Source organism: Equus caballus, chromosome 1, assembly GCF_041296265.1.
Source record: "Equus caballus isolate H_3958 breed thoroughbred chromosome 1, TB-T2T, whole genome shotgun sequence".
In the NCBI taxonomy this organism is placed as follows: Eukaryota; Metazoa; Chordata; class Mammalia; order Perissodactyla; family Equidae; genus Equus; species Equus caballus.
In genome coordinates this window covers 24,698,658-24,720,822 of record NC_091684.1, presented here as the reverse complement: position 1 = coordinate 24,720,822, position 22,165 = coordinate 24,698,658, and the positions used below count along the sequence as shown (strand labels likewise).

General features: G+C 40.0%; 1 protein-coding gene across 9 annotated transcripts in view; it reads right to left on the bottom strand.

The window, feature by feature from the left end:
* Positions 1-22,165, bottom strand: part of SORCS1 (sortilin related VPS10 domain containing receptor 1) — a 484,049-nt gene that overhangs the window by 165,377 nt on the left and 296,507 nt on the right. For all 9 annotated transcript variants that reach the window (XM_023639764.2, XM_023639760.2, XM_023639752.2 and 6 more), the window contains one exon: positions 11,747-11,905. In XM_023639764.2, coding sequence (XP_023495532.2) covers positions 11,747-11,905 — 159 coding nt within the window. The remainder of the gene's footprint in view (positions 1-11,746; positions 11,906-22,165) is intronic.

Genomic DNA, 22,165 nt, shown 5'->3' with positions numbered 1-22,165 from the left:
TAGCTAGGAAATCAGTGCAAGAGCACAATTTGGTAGAAGGGAAGAGTGATAACATGTTTTCAGTCTTTGTTTGATGGGAGTGGATGCTTTCACCACAAAGTTCCCCATAGCGATGTCCCCAGTCAGGAGGCAGGTCCCTGGGTCTCCTCCACATAGGCTCCTTCAGAGGCTTCCATGTTGGCGGAACACTTCCTGCTGTCAGCTCTTTTTAAGGTTGCCTGCTCACTCCTCTTTGCTTCTCTGCCCTTAACATTTTAGAGGCAGGAGGCCTGCAAATTGCACTTCTTGAAAAGGCTGACAGAAAATCCTACCCATTCTATCTTATTCGCCTCATCCTCATACTGCCCTGGGGATGGCATGGGTTCCAAGACTCACCCACCTCAGGATTCTCCAGTTCTCACTGCTGTTACTGTATTCTTTTTAGCACGAAAGAGACCTACTGTTGGGGCCCAGGGCAGGCCACCCCAAAGTATGCCACAATGGCATATTAATTATTTTGAATTAAAATCACTTGAGAAACAACTGGTGCGGAAAGGACACTTTGACCCTCTCCCTTCCCCAGAAAGCAGGAAATAAATCTCTCATGTGACAGGAACCCTCCCTGCACCAGGATGATGAGAGAGAGATCCCTATGACTAGATAGGGAACTCAGGACGGGAAAGCCTGTATAAACAAGCCTTCTTACTTTTTACTAATTTACTACCCCAAGCCCAAATTCTGCTTAGAATTTTTTTAGGTTCTTTACTAATTAGGTACCCAAACCTAAGTTTCTTTGTCCTGTCAAATCCTCACAAATTTATTGTTTCTTTTTGTAAAAAGATATAAAGATGCCTACTTTGGTAATTTGTCTGAGCATCATTTTCAAGATCTCCCATCCACATGAAATTAAATTGGTTTTTCTCTTGTCGATCTTCCTTTTTGTCAATTTTTTTTTGTTTAGTGAATTTTTGGTGAGGAAGATTGGCCCTGAGTTAACATGTTGCCAATCTTCCTTTTTTTTTCTCCTCAAAGCCCCAGTGCATAGATGTATATCTCAGTTGTAAGTCACTCTAGCTCTTCCACATGCAATGCCACCACAGCATGACTTGATGAGTGGTGAGTAGGTTCGCACACAAGATCCGAACTGGTGAACCCTGGGCCACTGAAGCAGAGTGCGAACTTAACCAGTCAGCCACAGGGCTGGCCCCCCTTGTGTCAATTTTATTAATTAGTTCAGCCAGAAGAACTCAAGAGGTGATAAAGAGGGAAATTTCCCCCTCCCTGACAGTACCTTGAGGACTTCAAACAAATTTCTAATGCCAGGCCTGAGGCATTACAAATATCAAGTTCTTTCCTCCACCAGCCTCAATAGGAAGACAGAGAATCAGTGCAAAGAAACCTGTGGTCTTCAGAAGTGTGCTCTGATGTTCCGGATTCACAGCACAAGAGAAAGGCAGGACTCACTCTAAGGGGAAAACACATTCCGCCTAAATAATTTCATACAGCCTAAAATAACTTCCTAGAAGTTCACTAAGTGTTCACACAAGTCTTCTTGGCTGGTGGGTACCGGGATAGTGAGAAAACCACGATGACCATCCCAGACTAGCTCCCCCATCCTCCAAAGATCTAAGTTCCTCAAAGACAAAGCAGCTCATCAGGATATATCACCGACAATGTATAACATGTAATACTCTGTTCAGAGTGCTATGGCGGCCTATGTAGGAGAGGAAAAGCTGGGAATCTTCTAAAGCTTTCAAGGTGGGCCTAGGAGTACAGTTAAAATTTCTTAATATGAATGTGGGAAGAACGAGTGTTCAAGGATGGATGGGTCAGTCTGAGCAAATAAACAGAGTGGTAAAGCTTAGTGTGGTGTTTTTCTCTCTCTTTTGTCAACTGCAAGAGACCCAGTTTGGCTGGGATATGGAAAGAAAAGTGAGAGCAGAGGCTATAAACAGAGGCTGGGAGAAGGTTGGATAGATGCAATGCTAGGAAAACCTCTGGGGAGCTAATGTAGACTGGAACCAAATGTCAACGAGACCAAAAGACAAGAACATCAAGGCTGAGCATTTAGGCTTTGCCGATGAAGAGGGAGCAGGAATGATGACATGTCACTGGCTCCATCAATCTCTCCCGAGGCTGGATTTATCAAATCTGTCACTGGCCATTCCCCAACTGTCACTGAAGTCTATCACACACCCCACAGTTGGGTTTGGCACTCTGAGACAGGAGTAGGGGATTAGACATATGGAACTGGGGTTGGCTGGAAAGGAACAGTCAATATGAGACCGTGCACCAGTTAGATTTGTACACATTTCCTGTGCACCTGGGTCTGAAAGTATAAAGGAAAATGATAAGATAGAATCTCGGCCTTTAAGTTTTTCTAATATAGATGGAGAAATAAATACCAGATCAATAAGATAATCAGAAGCTAAGATAAGGATCTATACCACAAATCCCTCAAAATCAAGACACTCATAAAAAAATGAGTAGCCCTCAATAACCATATAATCACACCATTATTTAAATGCATAGATGATAAAGCTCAGCAGTCTTGAGAGACAAAAACAAGTAGAAGGAGAAAATCATCACTTGAAACATAACTGGAACTGTGCCTTCATAAGATGGATTTATTAGCAGTGTGAAGATGGAACGGAGGAGAGAGAGCTCAGTTAGAAGGTGACTGTGACAGCGCAAGGAAGAGATGAGGCCTGGGTTAGTCAGGGCCCATGGGTGTGAGAAGGAAGGAAGAGAACAATATTAAAAAAATAAACAAAAAATTTTAAAAAACAGAAAAACATCTGGCCAGATGTACAGCCTAGGAGAAGATCACTCCTGAAAGCCCCTGCTATTTTGCCTGGGCAGGCGAGTTTTACATCAGACCCCTGGGACTAGAGCTGGTGCGAAGTTGGAGCAACAGCTCTGCAGAGGTCACAGTGCTCGTGTCTCTCAAATTGTCACGAGCTGGTGTGATGAATCACTAGGGGCTCTGGGCACCTGGGAGCCAGCAAGGGGCAAGTTCCCTCTTGTTCGCAGGTCCCTCCCTCTCCCAGCCTCTCCCCTGTGATCATCAAACAACAGTCCTCCCTGTGCTATGACACTCAGCTCTTGAAATGGGTACTGCAGCATCTATGAGGGAACAACATCTCTCATGGGAGGTTGGGCCAGGAGGAAAAGGTTAAATAAAAATAGAAAAAAAAAATGGCAATTAAAGAAAAGGAACAATATCACAGTGGCTTTTCTAGGGAGGCAAATGTTTCGGTGCGAGGAGGACTGGGTGCGAAGACAGTCAAACCGGGCTAGACCCCTAGTTAACCCTACCAGGCACTTGATATGCTACCTTGCAGGATTTTCTTAACTCCTTGGAGCCTCAGATTCCCTAAATGCTAAATAGGTATAACGACATATCTGTTTGGTATAAGAATAAAGCTCAGTGATCGATGTGAAAAGCCTGGCAGAGTGCTTGCTCCAGAGTAAATGGCCAATACTAGTTCTCTCTCTCCCCAATTTCTGCTGCTGATTATTGCCTGCAGCCTTAGCTGTCTTTGTTTCCAGACTTTCGGGAAGAAAGGAAGGATCCCAGACAATGCTTCCATGTTCCCATCCTCTGAGGTTGAGTATTGTTTAGCATGGTCATTCTTGGAGCAAGCAGCCTTGGGATCACAAGTCTTGTTCCAGGATATTTTCTCATCATGCCTGTAGTTAGACCAGCCAGGCAGGCACGAGTGTTAAGCAAGTTGGGAGAGTGAGAGCCTTGGAGACCTGAATTGGTGCCTTTCCATCTGAGAATATTTTATATTAAAGATATAGCTCAGTAAAGGAACCTGGTAATTTTAGAAGGATATCTGACTTCTGGTTTCTCTTCCTCTTGCCAGCTATAAGATCCTGGCTGGGCCTCTGGATCTCTTGGGACACTGAATATGCCATGTGTAATGTGAAGTTACAATATCCTATACACTGAAGATGGGAGGTTGGACAACGAAACATTTAAAATTATTTTTTCAGTATGAAAACCATAGAGTCATAAATTCACAAAATGTGTCTATTCACAAGGCCAGGACTTCCTCCTCCCAAAACCACTACCTTTCTTGGCAAAATCGTTGGTTGTGACCACTCTTGTCAAGGAGGAGTGCAGGAAAATCTTAGCACTACTACATTGTTCAAGGGCCATCCTTAGGGTTAGGTCTTTTCTGGTTATCTCTTGAGTTCATTTAAGAAAGAGATCCATGATTTCTTTTGGGGTCAACTGTCCTTCAAACTTCCCCAGCCCGGTGTATGGATTAAGGAGGCATCTTAATCCATTCAGACACATGTTGGCGGCACAGAACAGATCAAGAGAGCTGGCTAAAAAGTTGTATAATCAAAAATGTAACTCTACTTAAAGGTTAAATAGCTACCAAATAACATAATTGTGTCTATCCAAACCTTAATCCAGATCACTCGTTTTAAACTATCCATTTCTCCCTATTCTTGCAGCATGTTTCATTCAAATCATTGGGAACAGGTATATCAAACTGTTCTAGGAAACAATGAAAAATAACGATACAACCTGGTTAAACAAGGTATGGAAGCTGAACACAGGCCTTCCTTGTTTGCATATGATGGCATTTCAGTTTGAGAATTTGTTTTATAAACAAGAACTGGGGTTGACATTTACCAAGCTCCCTGGTTTCCATTCTAATTGCCAGTTTTGTACTTGGATACTTAAATTATTTACATATTCATGGGATTAGAAATCAGCTCTGACATTGGGAAATTTCAAGCACATGGAAATCCTGCCAAACCAGCATGGTATATAATGCTCAACATATTTCTTATAAATAACTGAGTGCCTTTTCACTTAATGCAGTGCCTTGGGGAAAGGTGATGGCATTAGGTAGATATCAGTTTCCTAAGTGTTTGTGCTTGTGCGGAAATCATTTGAATATCCCCAGGGGGCTGAATTTCAAGGATCCATTTATCTTTTATTTCAGTCTTGCCCTTTTGACATTAAGGAGTGTCTAGGTCTATTCAAAACAGAGTAACTGTGACAACAAATACTTTAATATTTAATGGTTTACTGTTATTATAATCAATAATATTTTTTAAGCACCATATATATCGGTTCTTCCTTGCTCCATTCATTCTGATTCCTTGGTGCTTTTTAGTGAACGACTAAGAAGGCATTCAACATTGACTAAAGTGCCTATAATTTCAGCTACTGGGAAGACCCTGGACTACTGCTGAGGCAGCCTTGTGTCTAAATCCAGCTATGCCACACCAAGTCAGCTATCTCTTAGGTCGTTGAATAATACATTGGCTAGCGTCCATGCAATACTTGCTAAGTGCCAGGCTCTGCATTAAGTGTTTTATGTACATTATCACAGCATCCTCAAACAGTCCTATGAGGCAGGTACTGTTTATTCTTACTGTATTCACAGTTGGAGAAACTATAAAGTGAAGTGACCTGCTGAAGGTCACACAGTCATTGGTAGGGCCTGACAGAGCAGGAAGCTGACACTCTTACCTGGCTTGCTCTATTTTTTCTAATAGTGAGAAACCAGTATGACTGAGTTTTGGAAAATGACATGTATTCCCTTATGAAGCGGCCGTTATTTCCCAGGGAATGCTTGGCATTCTAAGCAGCCATGATAAGCAATGCTTCTCTGTTAGGGTCCAGTCAGGAAAAGGAAGGAAAGATTACAAAGGAAGAAAGGGAAGACTTTTTTGTTAAGAATTGATATGAAACCGTTTAAATAAAATTGCTGGACTGGTAAAGAGAGAGAAGGGAGAGAACTAAAACTAGTTATTTTCCTTAAATTTACTTCTGTGCAAGTTACTAAAATTCTACAGTGTGTTATCAAACACATTGGCAGTATATTTTTCCTTTTCTATCAATGTATGATTTAACTCAAAGTCAGCCTTCAGGTGTACAGAGAATGTGGACTGTTAATATTTAGGCTTTCACTTATTTGTGAAAAGAACCTCCCTTATCAAAACACATTTTCCCAATGGAATACTATTCAGCCATAAAAAAGACAAAATTAGCGCATTTTCAATAACATGGATGGACCTTAAGTATATGATGTTAAGTGAAATAAGCCAGACAGAGAAACACAAATAATACATGATTTCACTCACATGTGAAAGATAACAAACACATGGCTAAAGAGAACAGATTAGTGGTTACCAGAGGGGAAGGGTGTTGGGGGTGGGCAAACAGGACAAAGTAGCAGATATGTATGGTGATGGATGAACATTAGACTACTGCGGGTGAGCATGATGAAGTATATTCAGGAATTGATAAACAATAATATACATCCCAAATTACACAATGTTATAAACAATTATAATCCCAATAAAATTACTTAAAACAAAAAATAAAAAACAAACACATGTTTTTCCCCTTTAACACCATGTTGTGGTTTTGGGTGTATCTTTTTTGGGGAGGGGGGAGATTCGCCCTGAGCTAGCATCTGTGCCAGTCTTCCTCAACTTTGTATGTGGGACATCTCCACAGTATGGGTGATGAGTGGAGTAGGTGCGCAACCGGGATAGGAACCCACGAATCTCAGGCTGCTGAAGCAGAGCGTGCAGAACTTTAACCACTTGGCCACAGGCCTGTCCCCAAGGTTGTGGGTGTATCTTACCCACATATAACAAAATACTGAAGGTGAGGCCAATGTGCAAGCTTTAGGATTTCTCATTTCTTGCATAAACTGTGATTCTTTGTAATGTAGAGGAGATGAGGAATCATGCAGGTCCCCACGTGATATTACTTGGACTTCTGACTCATAGAACTCCAGAATAAGGGAGACAACATAAACTAGTGAATATTCTAGAACTGCTACAAAATGAAGAGTGGTCCACCAAACTCTCCTAAAGGTTTTGTCTTCCCTCTACAGAGTTGATCACTCATTTGCATTTTTTAAATTCACAAAACAATGTAACGTCTCCTGAAACAAAATTGACAGGGAGATCCATGAAGTAGAAATGATGAGAAAGACAGAAGGAGAAGAAAAAAGTGATTTGGGGACCAACACAAGGCAGCAGAAGCGGTTTCTTGCCCTGTAGTTTTCTGTTTTAAATTTTTGAGTTAGTCATAAACACTTAAAAATAAGAAAATATCACATTTCAAACAAAGCAGGATTATGTCGCTCGAAAACATCTCAAGGTCTGGTGACATGGGACAAGCCATCTTCAGTGGTAAGAACAGCGGGCTGGAGCTTCCCAACATCCAAGGCCCCCACCCTTCTTAATGAACACCTGCTCTCCAGGTTCCAGCAGCTCAGACCTAGCCACTCTGTTCAGTTAGATTTCTGGCTTGTCTGTGCAGGAATTGAGTTCATGGCCTAGATGGACTCGGACATCCAAAAGGGTGGGGAAAGGAAGCACACTGTACAGCACCAGAGAAAAGTGGTCCCTCCTGCACATGGTCAGGGGCAGCAGCAGCTCCTTCTGCAGAGGTACTCGAGGAAGAGGCCTTACCAGCCTGGATAAGCAGAGCAAAGAGGCCTCACCTCCTCTTTGGGAGTGTTCTGGGAGTGTTCATGTCAGTTTCACAACATTGCAGACTCTGCCTTTTACAAATTGCACCACCAGAGCAAGCCCTAACAGAAAGGCCCCAAGCCAGGCACCCGAGGATGGTCAGCAAAGTTGAGGCGTACGCACACTCTTTTCCTTTTCTCCTGTCTTTTCTTTCAGTCACATCTGCGTTTTGTTTTCTCTCATTTCAAATGTTTCCCAACACATCATGTTTAGTGAGGTGTTTAAGACAGACTGGGAGATGTCGTTGGAGGCAATGTTTTATAGCACAGTTTGTACACTAGTTTATTGCCAAATTAAAATAAAAATGTAATCTGGTAGACTCAGCCTGCTGCTAAGGCTTCCTTGGGTGTTTTCCTGTATTGAGGCAAGAAAGGGAGGGAGAACCAGCCAGGAAGAGATGAACGCTGCCCATGTTCCCCTACCTGCTCCATTTCCAAATGCAAGGAAACAAAAAGAATGAGTGGAATGTTTGGTTTGCCCACTGCTTAATTACAGAAATAAAAAGATAAATAAATAAAATAAAGGAAGGAAAGATTTTGGTGCACCTATAACAAATGCTGTGGAATTCTTCATGGTGTCCATAGTGATTTACTGCTGTTTTGTAAGAAGTCTAAGGGATGTGACTTTATAGGTCCAATGTCCCTTTGCCGGTTTGACATGAAACTCACATAATGTGCATAATATTGATTTTTCTGGAAATTCCAGGGCTTTCCAAGGTCACATCCTCACATAGACCCTTCAGAGGTCAGGTGTCCGGCTCCTGTGTCTATACTATATTAGTCCCCCAACAGGGCTTCCCAAGTACTCAGTCTACTTCTTTTAGAATTTCAAAGGGAAAAAAGTCTCCAAACCTTTTCCCTGTAGCCATTCCAGTGGTGCCTGGAGAGCCACATGGCTATTCCTGAAAGTTTTCATTTCCTGGCAACCACCAAGACACTGAATATCACAGATACGTTTCTCTCTCTAAGAATAAAGGCAAAAACATTAAAACATCCTGCTTTTACAAATTTTGAGGGCATTTGGTCATTTATATTTCTCCCTGATTAAAAGCTATTTTTTTAAAAAATTGGCTTCCCATGCAACTGATGGCCAGTAAAACTCCATCTTGGGCCAGAAAAGACAGTCTGTTCAACAAAACTCTTTGAGTCCCTTAAAATGCTCACATCAAAAAGCCTCCACTAGGTGTTGAGGCATTCAAGATAAAATGCAGTCAGAGCAGAACATCACAGCCCATATGGGCTCTATCCTGCAAGCCAGAGATCCAGACTTTACTCAGGGCCTTAAAAGTCTCACTCACTGAAGGAGAGAAAAAGCAATGGCAGGGAAATAAGGGAAGAATAAAGGTTGGTATGCATTCAAAAGTGGGAGAATATGCTAGAAAAGACAACAAGGACAGAGAGAAGAGAAGAGGACTCTCCACAGGTGAGTTCTGAAGGACTTGCCAGCTCAATAAGATACTTTCTAAGAGACAGTACCTTTTGCCTGAGGATTCTGCTCACCGTAGGCTGGTGTAAAACAGCATCCAGCAGAGTGAACACTAGCACTGAGGCTAAGATCTTAGCTGGGAGTTCTGCAGCAGCAGCAACAGCAGCTGTCACAGAAAAATTGGTGAGCAATACTTATATGAAAGAATAAATGTTCCCTTTGCCTGGGCGAATACACTCATTGGCCTGCCAACACCAGCATGGGGCCCTCCTTGATGCAGCTTATTGCTGCATCCCGTCAGTGTTAAAAGCTCCATGATTCAGGGGTGATTGCCAGCTATTATTTCCATATCACTGACTCACCTGAGTGGCCACAGACCCCTCTCAACTTGACTTCCAGCCAACACCATCAGTTAATGGCTATCTGATGCCTGCAGCCCATTCCTCTCCTAGCTAATGCCCCACTCCTCATTCTGTGATTCAAGCCGTGAGATATGGAATTCTTTCTGAATCCCTATCAGATTAGCAAGTTATCCACAATTTTTTCCAGGATGATTTCTTCATTTTCTCCTAGAGAAACAGAGAGCTTAGCAGAAAGGCTGGCTTCTGCCCACTTGCTAATCTCAAGATATCACCAGCAAGAATGAGAATCCTACCAAATTTCATTTAAGGCTTTATTCTATTCACTGAACTTTGACATATGATAGCAATGAGTGGTTTTTCCCTTTGGGAAAATTCATTAACTTCTCAGATTTTTGGTTCATTCACTACATAGAGAGCAAAGGCTGTTAAGGCTTCTTCCAGCTCAAAAATGATAAGATTCATTTATCTAGCATCACAAAAGATTCTTTTTGGTCCAGACCAGGACTACTGCAATATCATCTTAACTGGTCTTCTTGCTTTTGACCTCATATTACCACAATACATCCTAATATTATACCAGATTAATCTCTGTAATCTACAGCTCTGAACACATCACTCCACTGACCAAAATTTTCAAAAGGCTCCTAATTAGAAAAACAAAAATTATTTTGCCTAACAAAGCGGTCAAAAATAATCAAGATTAGGTTCCCAAAGTATACATACATAATTAACTTTCTAAATTTCAGTTTCAGCCAAACAAACACATTCATGAGCCTGTAAACATGGTTTTTCTAACTTTATGTTTATGACATTCCTCTTGGGTAAAATGTGCCCCCCACACACACAAAAAAAACCCAGAAATATGACATATTCTTTAAGGTCCAGGTGGAATCATCTCATAAGATCTCCATCTCCTGAACTTTGGGCTGTCATTTTCATAGAATGCATCCAGTTACTTTGATTGGGTACCTATTATGTGTGTAAGAGGGCACTGCCTTTCTGGCTTCTCTTAGATTACTGGTGAACTCATGAGTATTTATCTCCTCTCCCCAGATGGATTGAATGGTCCTTGATATAGTTATTTTATACCAACGCTGCCCCATGCTGAGCACCTAAAACAGATGTGAAGTCTAATATTTGTTTCTGGTTTTTCTTTTCAATCTCATTGGAAGTGCACCTGCAATTATAGTTATCCGTACAAACACATCTTAAGGCAATGAAAGCCAACACCGAGCACTATTCACCATAAGTGGCTGAGCTGGAACCACAGCCCAGGTGTCTTAACTACTCCAGGGTTATCCACTCTGTCATGGTGATCACAAGAGGCACTGTTTGAAGTGCTGGGACATGAAGGGTTACATTTTTGGGCAGCTCCTGCAACATAACTGCAAAGATGCACAGTTATGTAGCCAGGTAAATCTGGCCTTCACTGGGCCTCTGGCATCGGGGGAAGATTAACCAACTGTCAAATAAAATATAATAATCCAGTGGATTAAATGACTAATACTCTGTGTCCTGAGCCGCTCAGCCTCGCCTCTGGTAACTGCACCATCCTGGACCAGATGCACTGTGGCTTGACTCCAGGAATGAAATTGTACATTCTGCTGAAAGGGTAGCCAGGCTGCTCAAGAGGAAAAAAAATACTAATTGTAAATCTTTTCTATTTTTAGGCTTAATGTGCAGTTTATTTGGCAGTAAGGGCAGCATGAATGAAACTCCAATCCCAAGAATTTTAATTTGCTTCCTCCCCACTGCTCGGGTCAATAGAGACCTTGGAAGGTTGCTTACAGCTTTCCCCTCCCTTCAGGAAGGCCTCCACACATCTAAACCCCCCTGATAGACAAAGCCCTAGAACATCCTTCTCACCCACGTCAGTCCAGTATTTCTTTAAATATATGTAATTTCCAACACATGATTCCTCTAAGGAGAATCCTCAGAATGCTTCACTGAGTCACGTATGTCACAACGAGCATTCCAATATCACACCTATATTCCTTTTGGCTTTTATGACTGGGGTCTCACATTTGCCTGTGTATATTTTGTTTCTTTTGATTTTAATTTAATTGTATTTGCTGTTGCTAGCCTTATATTTTGAGAATAGGAGTTCCTTAAAACCAGGGGCTATAGGTATTTTATAGAATATATGGTATATTTTATAGTATGTATCCCAGAAAATATATACACATATCTCACACACACAGATATATAACAGAATTGCTTCTCTACAATATCTTCCTTATCATCAAGCTTTTCCTTTGTATGCTGGCTCAGACATTTACACAGCTCAAGCAGGCCATGTGAGATCCTCTTGGCTGCCCCTTGCTCCACCAGCACATGGTTCAGGATACCGCACAGAACAAAAATAATCATTGAGAAGAAACATAGAGATGATTAACCAGAGGTCTTTTCTCTGGAGAACCATGCACCATTGTCTCAAACAAGGTAATGAGGCTCACCTTTTGGTCCTGGCTGTATGCCAGAATCCAGTCCTCTTGCTTGGGGTGGAAGAGCAGGCTCTGGATGTAAAAGTTCAGCCGGTACTTCTGATAGGTTGCCCCTTCATCTGAGCTGATCAATAAGCTGCTCTCAATCTCCGGGTCTGTGAGTAACATGATCTGCAGCAAAGAATTGTTGGGGAAAGAAAACAACAGAAACTTAAGTTTATAAATTTATAAAACTTAAAAATGAACTAAAATTTAGACAAGGGAGGAAAAAGGAGTAGGCCAAACAAGGACCTTGACTCTGTTAGATTTGTTTTCCTGCCTTGGACCAATGCCATGAAACTGTTTTCACTAAGAAATGAAAGAGGCAGGACAAGTTGGAAGGAAGGAAGAAGAAATAGAGGATTGCATTTTCTTCTCTTCTCCAGGGCGCTTGTTTTGTTCCAAGGTTATTTCCTTAAACTGACTATTTCCCACTGTTCCCCTAACCGCAACCCTCCTTCCTATTGTGACTTGTCTACTTTCCATTTGGGTGAATAAAAGAGCAAAACTTGTCAGTCTCTTGTGGGACATGTGGAAAGAAACAGAGTCCATTGGTTTTTCTCTCTACCACAAGCCCTCTTGTTCTAATCAATAATATCCCATGTCATCCTGCTTGATTTTCTGAGTCTTGAGTCAAAGGCTGGGGTTTCTAAAACCTTCTCTGGGAATTGTACAGAGGCCATTTTTTCACCTTCTAACCTATTATACAATTTACTTATTTATTTTGTTTATCGTCTATACACCCTCTAATAGGACATAAACTGCATGAGAATAGGGATATTTGATTTTTCTCCCCCACAGGTGTATTCCCAGAAGCTAGAGTAAGCCCCAGCATATATTATATACTCAATAAATATTTGCCAAATGAATGAATGAATAAAATGAATAAATGAAAAGAATTTTCAGAGTAGTCACGTGGAATTAGAAAGATGTCACAACAGTTTGAGCAGATATGAGTGGAAGCTCCATGGAAGGAGTAGTTGGATGCCCTTCTCAATCTTTAGCCTACCGGCAAGAGAATATGCTATACATGGGTAAAAATTCATGGCTTCAGATGCTTCGTACTCTTTCATTGGGATCGTTATATGCGGCCAGAGCAGTGTGAACCAACCGCAATAGAAACAAGTTGGAGAAGCTGCCCTGAAAACTGCGTTTTATTCTTTGGTTTTATGCCTCTAGGAATGTGTGATAAAGTGCTTCTTTCCCGACTCTCTGCAGGTCTCCTTTCACTCAGTCGAAGTGCGCACCTAATGCCTCCAGAAAGGCAGCCTTAATGCTACGCATTGACTTCTTCCCCATCAACTTATTAATTGGCACTTTCTGAGTTTTGTTCAGAGAAGCATGAAAGATGGGCTTAATGTGTGGCTGTATGAAAAGAAATCACTGCAGCCTGGGTTTAAAGATTACTAGCCAAGGACGCAGCGGTTCTAGGGAAGGAAGAGAGAGAGAAAGAGAAAAAAATGGACACATGCCATAAAAGAGTAGAATGCCAGGTAAACATATAGAGCTTTCTCAAGCATTGGGAGGCAATCACATTAAAACCTCAGAATAGTTAGTGTCATCTTCGAAAGTGGTGTCCTGTCACTGGAAATGGCACGCGAGGATCGCACACCAGACACACTCAGCCTAACCGTATTTACGTTATCCAGGGTGAATTTAAGGTTCCTTGCTGCTCTTTCAACTTCCCCTTCTTGAATAGCAGAAAAAGGATGTGGTACAGTGAGCAGAATGCTGGGGCTGTCAGCCACACTCCGGACAAGATGGAAAGCACACATGAAATTGGAGACTAATTGCCTCTCATACCATGTCCGTGAAGCCACTGTCCACCAACCAGAAATTCTGTCAAAGTTACAGGTTTCTCTGTCTTGCATTCAACAAGCAGTGTTCCCTCATTGGATGGCTGACACGGAGCCATCAGGTAATCTGTTAAGTACAAACTCACAAAGCTTCATTAAAATCTGTCTATGCATTAAGCAGGAATGATCAGATGGCTCCTAAATTCACAAGAATATTTCCAGGTGATTTCATATTTACAGGAACAAAAAAGCTGTCATTCTCCAAATAACAAATAAGTCATCAAATGATCATATTGCTTTGTGTCTCCAACCACAATTAACAATAATACATAACAACTTTTGGCACTACTGCCAAAAAGTAATTTCCGTGATAATACGAAGAGGCTCAATTTTATAGAGTATCTATTGTCTTGGTCAAGGTGATTTGTTCCCTGTTAACCAGAATATGTTTTCCTCTCTTCCTATGAGCGCAGATCTCACCACCTGCTCCTCCTGGAAGAATACTTCATCACAATAAAAACACCCGGCAGAATATCCTCAAATCAAGCTGATTTTTATTTATCATTTACTTAAAATATTTTGGATACACATTTATGCTCTAACTCATCAGACTGTGTGAGATATTCTGCATTCAGATAATATCAGATGAGGTATCAGGGGATCAGATGAAGGGATGAGAGTATCAGGGGAGGTAGAATAAAGCAAATATTTTCAAACATATGGATACTTAATATGGAATAAATAAAACTCCTGGCTTCCTTGGCTTTTTTCTGGGTACTGAAAATAAGTAGCCCAAAATCACCTTCTCTAGAGAGTCCTCACCTGAAACCCTCTACATGGGAATTTGAAATTTTGGAAATGATAGAAGATGTCAGAAAATTCCCCCTGTAAAATTTATAGGTGTATTGTCTGTATTACATAAACCTTCCAATGGTTCCTCTCTCTAATCTCTGCTCAAATCCACTCAAAACAAACAGGTCAATCTGGATCCATTTTTGTTTAGCCATTTTTTATTGCACAAAACATTTTGTAAGACCATCAGTAGAATTCAAAGTAAAAGAAATATAAATTGTTCATGACCCTATTCCTTCAACAAGTTAAATCATGTTGTGCTTCCTTCTACTTCTTTATCCACATCTATATATCATATCATGGATTGAGTATTTTATTCAGATTTTTTTCAGTTATTATTATGGCCTATGTTCATTTCCAACTCAACAATAAACACACAAATGCATGCACACACGTTAATATACGCCATTGTATACAATGTATTTCAATTAGTTAATCACAACCTTCAACGTAATTAGGTTACAACTGGTGCAGTGGTTGAACTGCAGTAAGTACTTAATGAATTACTGTTAACTGAATAAGCGAAATCTTATTACTTCAGTCTTCAAATTCAAATTCTTTAGTAATTTTATTTTAAATGGGTTGAAGTTTGCTCTGTCATTTTGTACGTTATTAAACGTAAATAAGTTAACCAGTAAATAAAGAATTTAAGCAAGATCTAAATAGAAAATGTTTAACCTATTTGAGAAAAAGAAATAACATAAATAATAAATGCGATCCAATCTTTAGAAGTAAATGATGTCATTTATAAATTCTACTTGGAAATACCATCAAAACAGTAACTTCAAATTAGTGAATACTCCTCAAAAAAATAATAGATTATATTTCTTAAACATGTCCAATGTTCCCTGTTTTTGCTGGTCCTCTCCCCATTTCTGGCTCTTTATGTGACTTTGAATAAATGGTGTTTTGCTGTGTTTAATCCTCTGCATTCTGGAATATGATTTGAACGACAGAATTTTAGGAGGACTTTGTAAAATGCATGAATCCAAACTCTGCACAATTCCTAAAGTGAGCTCTCTAAAAAGAGGGGTCATCGTTGCCTGGCATAAAGCTTGGTCCATAGTAGGTTCATACATCTTTGTAAATGAACAAATGAATGAACAAAGGAGGGAGTCCTCTTCATCCCCAAATTCTCCACAGTCCCCCGTGATATTAAGAGTCTGAGCCCTTTTAAACAAATCCCCGCTGTTCTACTTCGAGGAAAGGAGGGTAGAAAAAAGGGGAAGAGTCTGTCTCTAACAGGAAAGTAATTATTCTCTGTTCACATCAGCCCGTGAGTGATTAGAACCAGTCTACTGATGCCCGGCAGGGTGTGCAGACACTGCACTGACTACATCTACAGATGAATTGTTTTCCATAGAAAGTCAATAATGGCGACGCAGGCTCCTGCCACCCAACTCTAAGCAATCATTCATCACCCACATTGAGAAAAGGAAGAAACTTTATTTGCTTTTCCTAGAGGTGACAAATGAACACGAAATGCAATTTATAGATTTCAAATACGTTACTTCTTCCTTTTTTGGGTATTAGTCCTTCTGACAGTTCAGTGTCCTCAAAAATTAAGTGCATCTTCGCTCTCTTTGACTTGTTCCAGATTTAACATATGGCTACATGATGTAATTCTACAAAAGACTGTCTCGTAGCCTTCTGATCCTTCCGGTCTCTACTGAGGACATTCCCCCCAGAGGAATGCTGCTACGATTTAGTTTTCCAGATTCTTTTCCTAGATGTTTTGTTTTTAGAATTCCATCATTTACCTGTTTAGATGGGGGTGGAGTTAATATGGGGCAACTTCACCACCTCTATGCATATAATTTTCCACACCATTTCTTTGGTCCTAAAGAAAAGAGTATTTAATTTATGTGTTGTTCATTATTTGTTTGCTCATTTTTCTACTCCTTGTCATTCATGGACTGGAATCAAGAAGAGGTAATGTGCTGCGGATATCTCTCTTGCTTTGCTCAAGGCTTAACTCAGACCCAGAGGCCCATAACACAGGTGCATCACAAATACATTCAATGATAATGACAATGACAAAGAAGAATAGCCATAGGAGCAATTGGGCACTCCAGTTATCTAACCACTTTACTCAAACAAACATCTATCTATAAACAATATAAGAGGCTATTTGCAAACCTCTGGCTTCAATATTAACAGCAAATTAAGCAAAATGTAATCAGAGCAAGTAAATAATTTGCTGACCACTGTGAGTGGAAAAGCTGCCTATTCCCAATGTGAGCTTAGCATTTATCCTTCCCTGATGAGCTGAGAGTGAGAGCAATAAGTACTCATCAATTTGCAACTATTTGGATGACAATATTAGGGCAAGTCACATAGGATCCCAGAATGACCCATGAAATGGAAATCACTGCTGTACAAACAATAATGAGAAAAAGAGAGGAAACTGATTAATTAGCAAAAGGTTCAAATAAGTATACACTGATAGAAAACTATCTTTAGAAAGATGGACCCAGTGTGCGATCACTCATCCCAAACCCTCTGCCACTCCCCCAAACTCGGTGAAGCTCACCTAATGCACAATCCATGTTCATTAACACAAAATAGGGTCATTCAATACTAAGCGACCAAGGCAACGTTTGGGCAACAGACCATCTACTTGTGACCTGAAAGTTGATTCAATGAAATTGCACGAAAAGTTTGGCATTGTATTCTAAACGGTTTATTTTGTGAGCTTACTTTTAACCTCCTTTTGTTAATGAGGGCCCAAAGACTTTGATTTTTTTAGGTCAAGGAAGAGTTTTCAAGAAGTGTATAATACAATTTCAGTCCTTCACATGTCTCTTAATAGCCTTGTCAGAAGACTCTACCCATTAATTATTATGTAACAATAATGATAATTCATTCAATACTCCTTTTGCCCAACCCTATAGACTACAGAGGAGAAGAGTAAGCCCACCAAGATTGACAACATATGGGTTACACTCCTTGGAAGACAATTCAAGAAAGAAAGAGGAAAGATTTCTTCTTATTTCTCTTGGGACTACTACTACAACTCTATCCTTTGAGTCAACTTAGAGAATCTCAAACTAAAAAACATTTCACAGTGAACTCTGCTTCCGTCATTGTGGATGGCACTGACACTCCACAAAGGAAACATATGCCCATGTACATGGGTGGGTTGATCTGCAGGGCTGAGCATGGGGACTGTGAACCACAGACTTGTTTTCCACAAGAAGAGCCATGACCAAATCCTAAACTTGACCCTAGTCAATGTTGCTGTGGATGTGTGCACTTTCCCAGAAAAGAGAAAGAGAGTGTGTTCAGTGAAGTCCATTCATGCCATGAGAAGAAGAAGGAAAAACAACCTATAAATATATACTATAATCAAAGGAAATAGCATGGGGCTAACTCCAAAGACCAATTTGAGTCTTATCTCTGCTATATATCAGTTATGCCACTTTGAAGAGCTCATGACTCACTTAATCTTTAGATGAGCCTCAGTTTTCTCATTGAGAATAGTGATACTACAAAAAAGTTTACATTTATTGAGCATCTGTTGTATACTAGGAACTCTATTAAACCTGTAAATATATTACTTCATTAAATTGTTAAAAAATACTCCAGGTTGATATAATTATGTCCACTTGGCAGATGAGGAAATGAGGCTTAGAGAAATGAGGTGATTTCCTCAAGGTCACACAGTGGTAAAGCTCTGTGGCACACACTGCATAGGTTTATGTAAAGAGCAAATAAAATTATCCGTGTAAAAGCAATGTTAAGTTATGTGCAAATGTTACTATCAGTATTGCACAAAGGATGGCACATTCAGTACTATATGTTTTGCTAAAATGTGATACTTGAGTTGTACAGAGAGAGAGAGATAAACCTTGTATTGCAAATATCTCATAAACATATTGGGATGGGAATAAGGAAATAGATGAGAATAAGGAAGTAGATGGGAAAATGGGGGTTGGCCAGAAGGAACTAGGAGCTAGATAATGGAGACTCTGAACAACGAGATGATTGGTGAGATATTCTTGAAGAAATAACGATAATTTTTTTGGCCATAAATATAAATCTATGAAATTAAAATACCCAGACCTGGTTCACACTCAGATCTTTCAAAATGGCCCTGGCCACCTTGTCCTTATCCTTCTAGCATCACTCCTCTGTAAGACTGGTTTTATGTTTTATCAAAAGTATAGGTGAGAAAAAATGATAGAAATGGGCAAAAAGTTCTAACAACAATAGTACAGGTGGGAAAAAAAATACCCCATAAGCTAATTCTCAAAGAAGTTTATGCTAAAAGTAACAAGAATCACTACAATGTAACTGTTTTCCTAATAAACAGATCCTATGTCTAACTGGCATCTAAAGAAACTCATTTTTGCCAGAGAAATAGCTTTTACCATACTAAGTAGATAGTGGAGAATATGGAATACTCATTAATGCTTAGCATTGTGTCACCTGGTTTTAAAAAATGGTATTTTAGAGGAAAAAAATGACGAACAAATTTGAGAGACATCTTTATTATTGCAGTTGCTATGGAGACCGATTAAATACCTTGAGAATACTTGAGCCCCCTTAAAAAGCCCAGCATTATCCCATAGCCTTTGCTCACACTCAATCAGAACACACTTCCATGGTCATTATAAGTCCCAGAGGAACTTCTCTCTTAAATCCCCAAAGATCTATAAAATGCCAAAAGGTTACATCATTTTAAAATGTTAGCTGCTATCAGAAGGAGCCGCGATGCTGGGAGAAATGGACATTCATCTTCTTTGCTCAGGGGGAAACCTTGCAAGAAATGATGTTCATTTAATGATAAGAAATCTCTTTATTCCACCAGAAATGATAAAGGAGAGGAGGTGGGGAGGAAGAGAGAGCAAGAAAGAGGAGCTTTCAGTATATTTTAACATTGATTTAGGTGAGGGACACACCATTTTTGGTAAAATCTCTAAGTTGTGCATTTGATTTTAGAGTTTGAATAAATGTCAGTTTGAAAGTCAGGAGAATGAGAAGAAGAGCCCGCAGGAATGAATCCATTCTAAAAATTAGAGAACAGAACCTACCCACATTCTTCATCCCTTGCTCTACTTGTACCATCATCCTGACAAGTATGTTTTAGTTTTTTTTGTTTTTTTTTTTTAAAGATTTTTTATTTTTTCCTTTTTCTCCCCAAAGCCCCCCGGTACATAGTTGTGTATTCTTCGTTGTGGGTTCTTCTAGCTGTGGCATGTGGGACGCTGCCTCAGCGTGGTCTGATGAGCAGTGCCATGTCCGCACCCAGGATTCGAACTAACGAAACACTGGGCCGCCTGCAGCGGAGCGCGCGAACTTAACCACTCGGCCACGGGGCCAGCCCCAAGTATGTTTTAGTTTTACCTACTTATATTAATGCTTCACAGTAAATGGGCAAATATAGCAGGGAGTATTGGGGAAGATTAATGAAGTCTTAGCCACATGAGACCTTGCTAATGTATTTGGCTGTTAAAGCTTTCCTGAGAAGACTATGGAGACCGCCAGAGACTTCTCTCCAACAGGATTTGCAGATTAGTGATGTGAGAATCACGTCAGCAGCTCCACTGCAGAGCTCTCAGGAAGTGCAGCTGCAGGGGATCATCCAGGAGGAAGTGCCTCCTGATAACTAGGAGATTTATTTCATGTAAAATTTTTTCTTAGTTCTTCAATTATTTAATGACAGACACTGATCATCTCAAGTTGTTTTTGAGAGGCAGAAAATGATGAATGTACTTAATCAACATGCCCCAGAGCATAATTACCTTATCTGCTGCTTTTCCTCTTCTTTCTTCTTTTCTTTCAGTCAGAGTAGGCAATATAGTAGTGCAGTGTTTTAAGAAGATGATTATTTCCCATGATTGCATTTTCTAGGTAGTTCTATATCTTGAGCTAATTCCATCTCAGAAGCAACAGAACTGGTACAGTATATTAAAGAGAAAAAGACCCTGTTCCATGTATTTATTGCTGTGTAACAAACTACCCCAGAATAGTGGGTTAAGACAACCATTTATTAACTCATGGTTTTGTGGGTCAGGAATTTGGAAAAGAGCTCAGCTGGAGAGTTAGTTTCAAATCCACATGACGTCAACTGCAGTGGCTAGAACAGGAGGCTCCATTTCCAAGATGGCTCCTCACTCATGTATTTGGCCTTAGCCTCTCTCTTTCTCTCTACATGCCATCCCATCCTCTCCACATGGCCTGGACCTTAAATAATATTGGATTTTCATGGTTGTGGGATTTGCTAATTTGTGGCTGGCTTCCTCTAATGTGAGCACCCTAGGAGCAAGCATTTCAAGTGATTCAAGTGGAAGCTGCAAGGCTTCTTATAACCTGGCCTCAGAAATCCCAGGACATCCATTTTGCCACATTCTATTAGTCAAACAAGTCACCCATTCTGGGCTAGATTTAAAGGGAGGGGTAAAATAGACTCCATCTCTTAAAGGAGGAAGGACACATAGACACACACACAAAAGGATGATGAGAATTGGTGGCAGCCATCTCAGAGATATATGACAACAATTTCCTGTACAATTTGTCACTTATAATTAAAAGGGGGTATGATAAAAAAGTTTATTATTATTACATTCAATATGAATAACAAAGTCTTCTCATAATCATAACATATCTGGGGTATAGATAACTTGAGATTATCAGATTTTTCTTTGGGTTTCACAAGGTTGAACTTTTAAAAGCTGTAAATTCCTAATCTGGTATCAATTCAAGGTGAACATTTATTGAAGACCAAATGAGTTTTATTGTTAGTCAGTCTCAGAGACATCAAGGGATCCAAGGTCAAGAAATTCCAGTCTGTGGATTTTCAGGGTGCACAAATTACTCAGACTAAATTATAGAAGGATAGATCTGCTAAATGTGCATTAAAGTGTGCATAACTAACTCTTTAATAAGAGCCCATATCTACGCATTACAATCCCATCATTTATTAAGGATCTGATACCATAAAAAATGGGTTTCTTAAGAGCAAAATAGTCCATGTCCCTTCATGTTCATAACAAAAGCACCAATATCAATTACAACATAACTTAGCCATTGAAAACAGGATACTTACTGTTCTCTTGGTCTTAAAATAAATTGACTCTAGGTCGGTAGCCTTGGACCAACAAAAAAAATAAAAGTCCATTTGGTTCTAAGGGTGAATGGTCGAAGGGTAAATGTGTCCCAGAAACATACAGCAAGTACAATTTTTATCATGCACAGGCCCATGTAGAACCATCCAAAATTTTTATTTTATGTTTTTGATTTTATATGCATCCTGCTGCGTAGCTCAATTCCTTTTGCTACTATGCCAACCCTATAAAACACTCATCTGCTCCAAGTTACTACCAACAGGGAACCCACACTTTAAGAAAATAACCACCAAATCAGCTCACTTGACTTCAGTGGTATTTCTCAGCATCCTGATTCAAAGGGAACAAAAAAGTTCCCAAAAAAGGGTTCAAAAAGAACAAAAATTTTACCATTATAGAACCTTTGCAAACAACATGATCTTTATGCATCTGGGCTAATACCTTTTATGTATCCAGTCACCACAATTGCTCAGAAGTTAGCATTCTTAACAATCAGACTGATTCTTAATCAAGGTGTTATCATGCAATTATAAAAGTGCCAGTCTATTTCATGATTGTACAAAAGCATTCTGAGACTGAGATTCATATTCATGATGGGTTGAATACACCCACAAAGATAGTATCATTTACCAAGTCGCTGATCTTGATTTAGGAGCTGCTCTGACCACATGAAA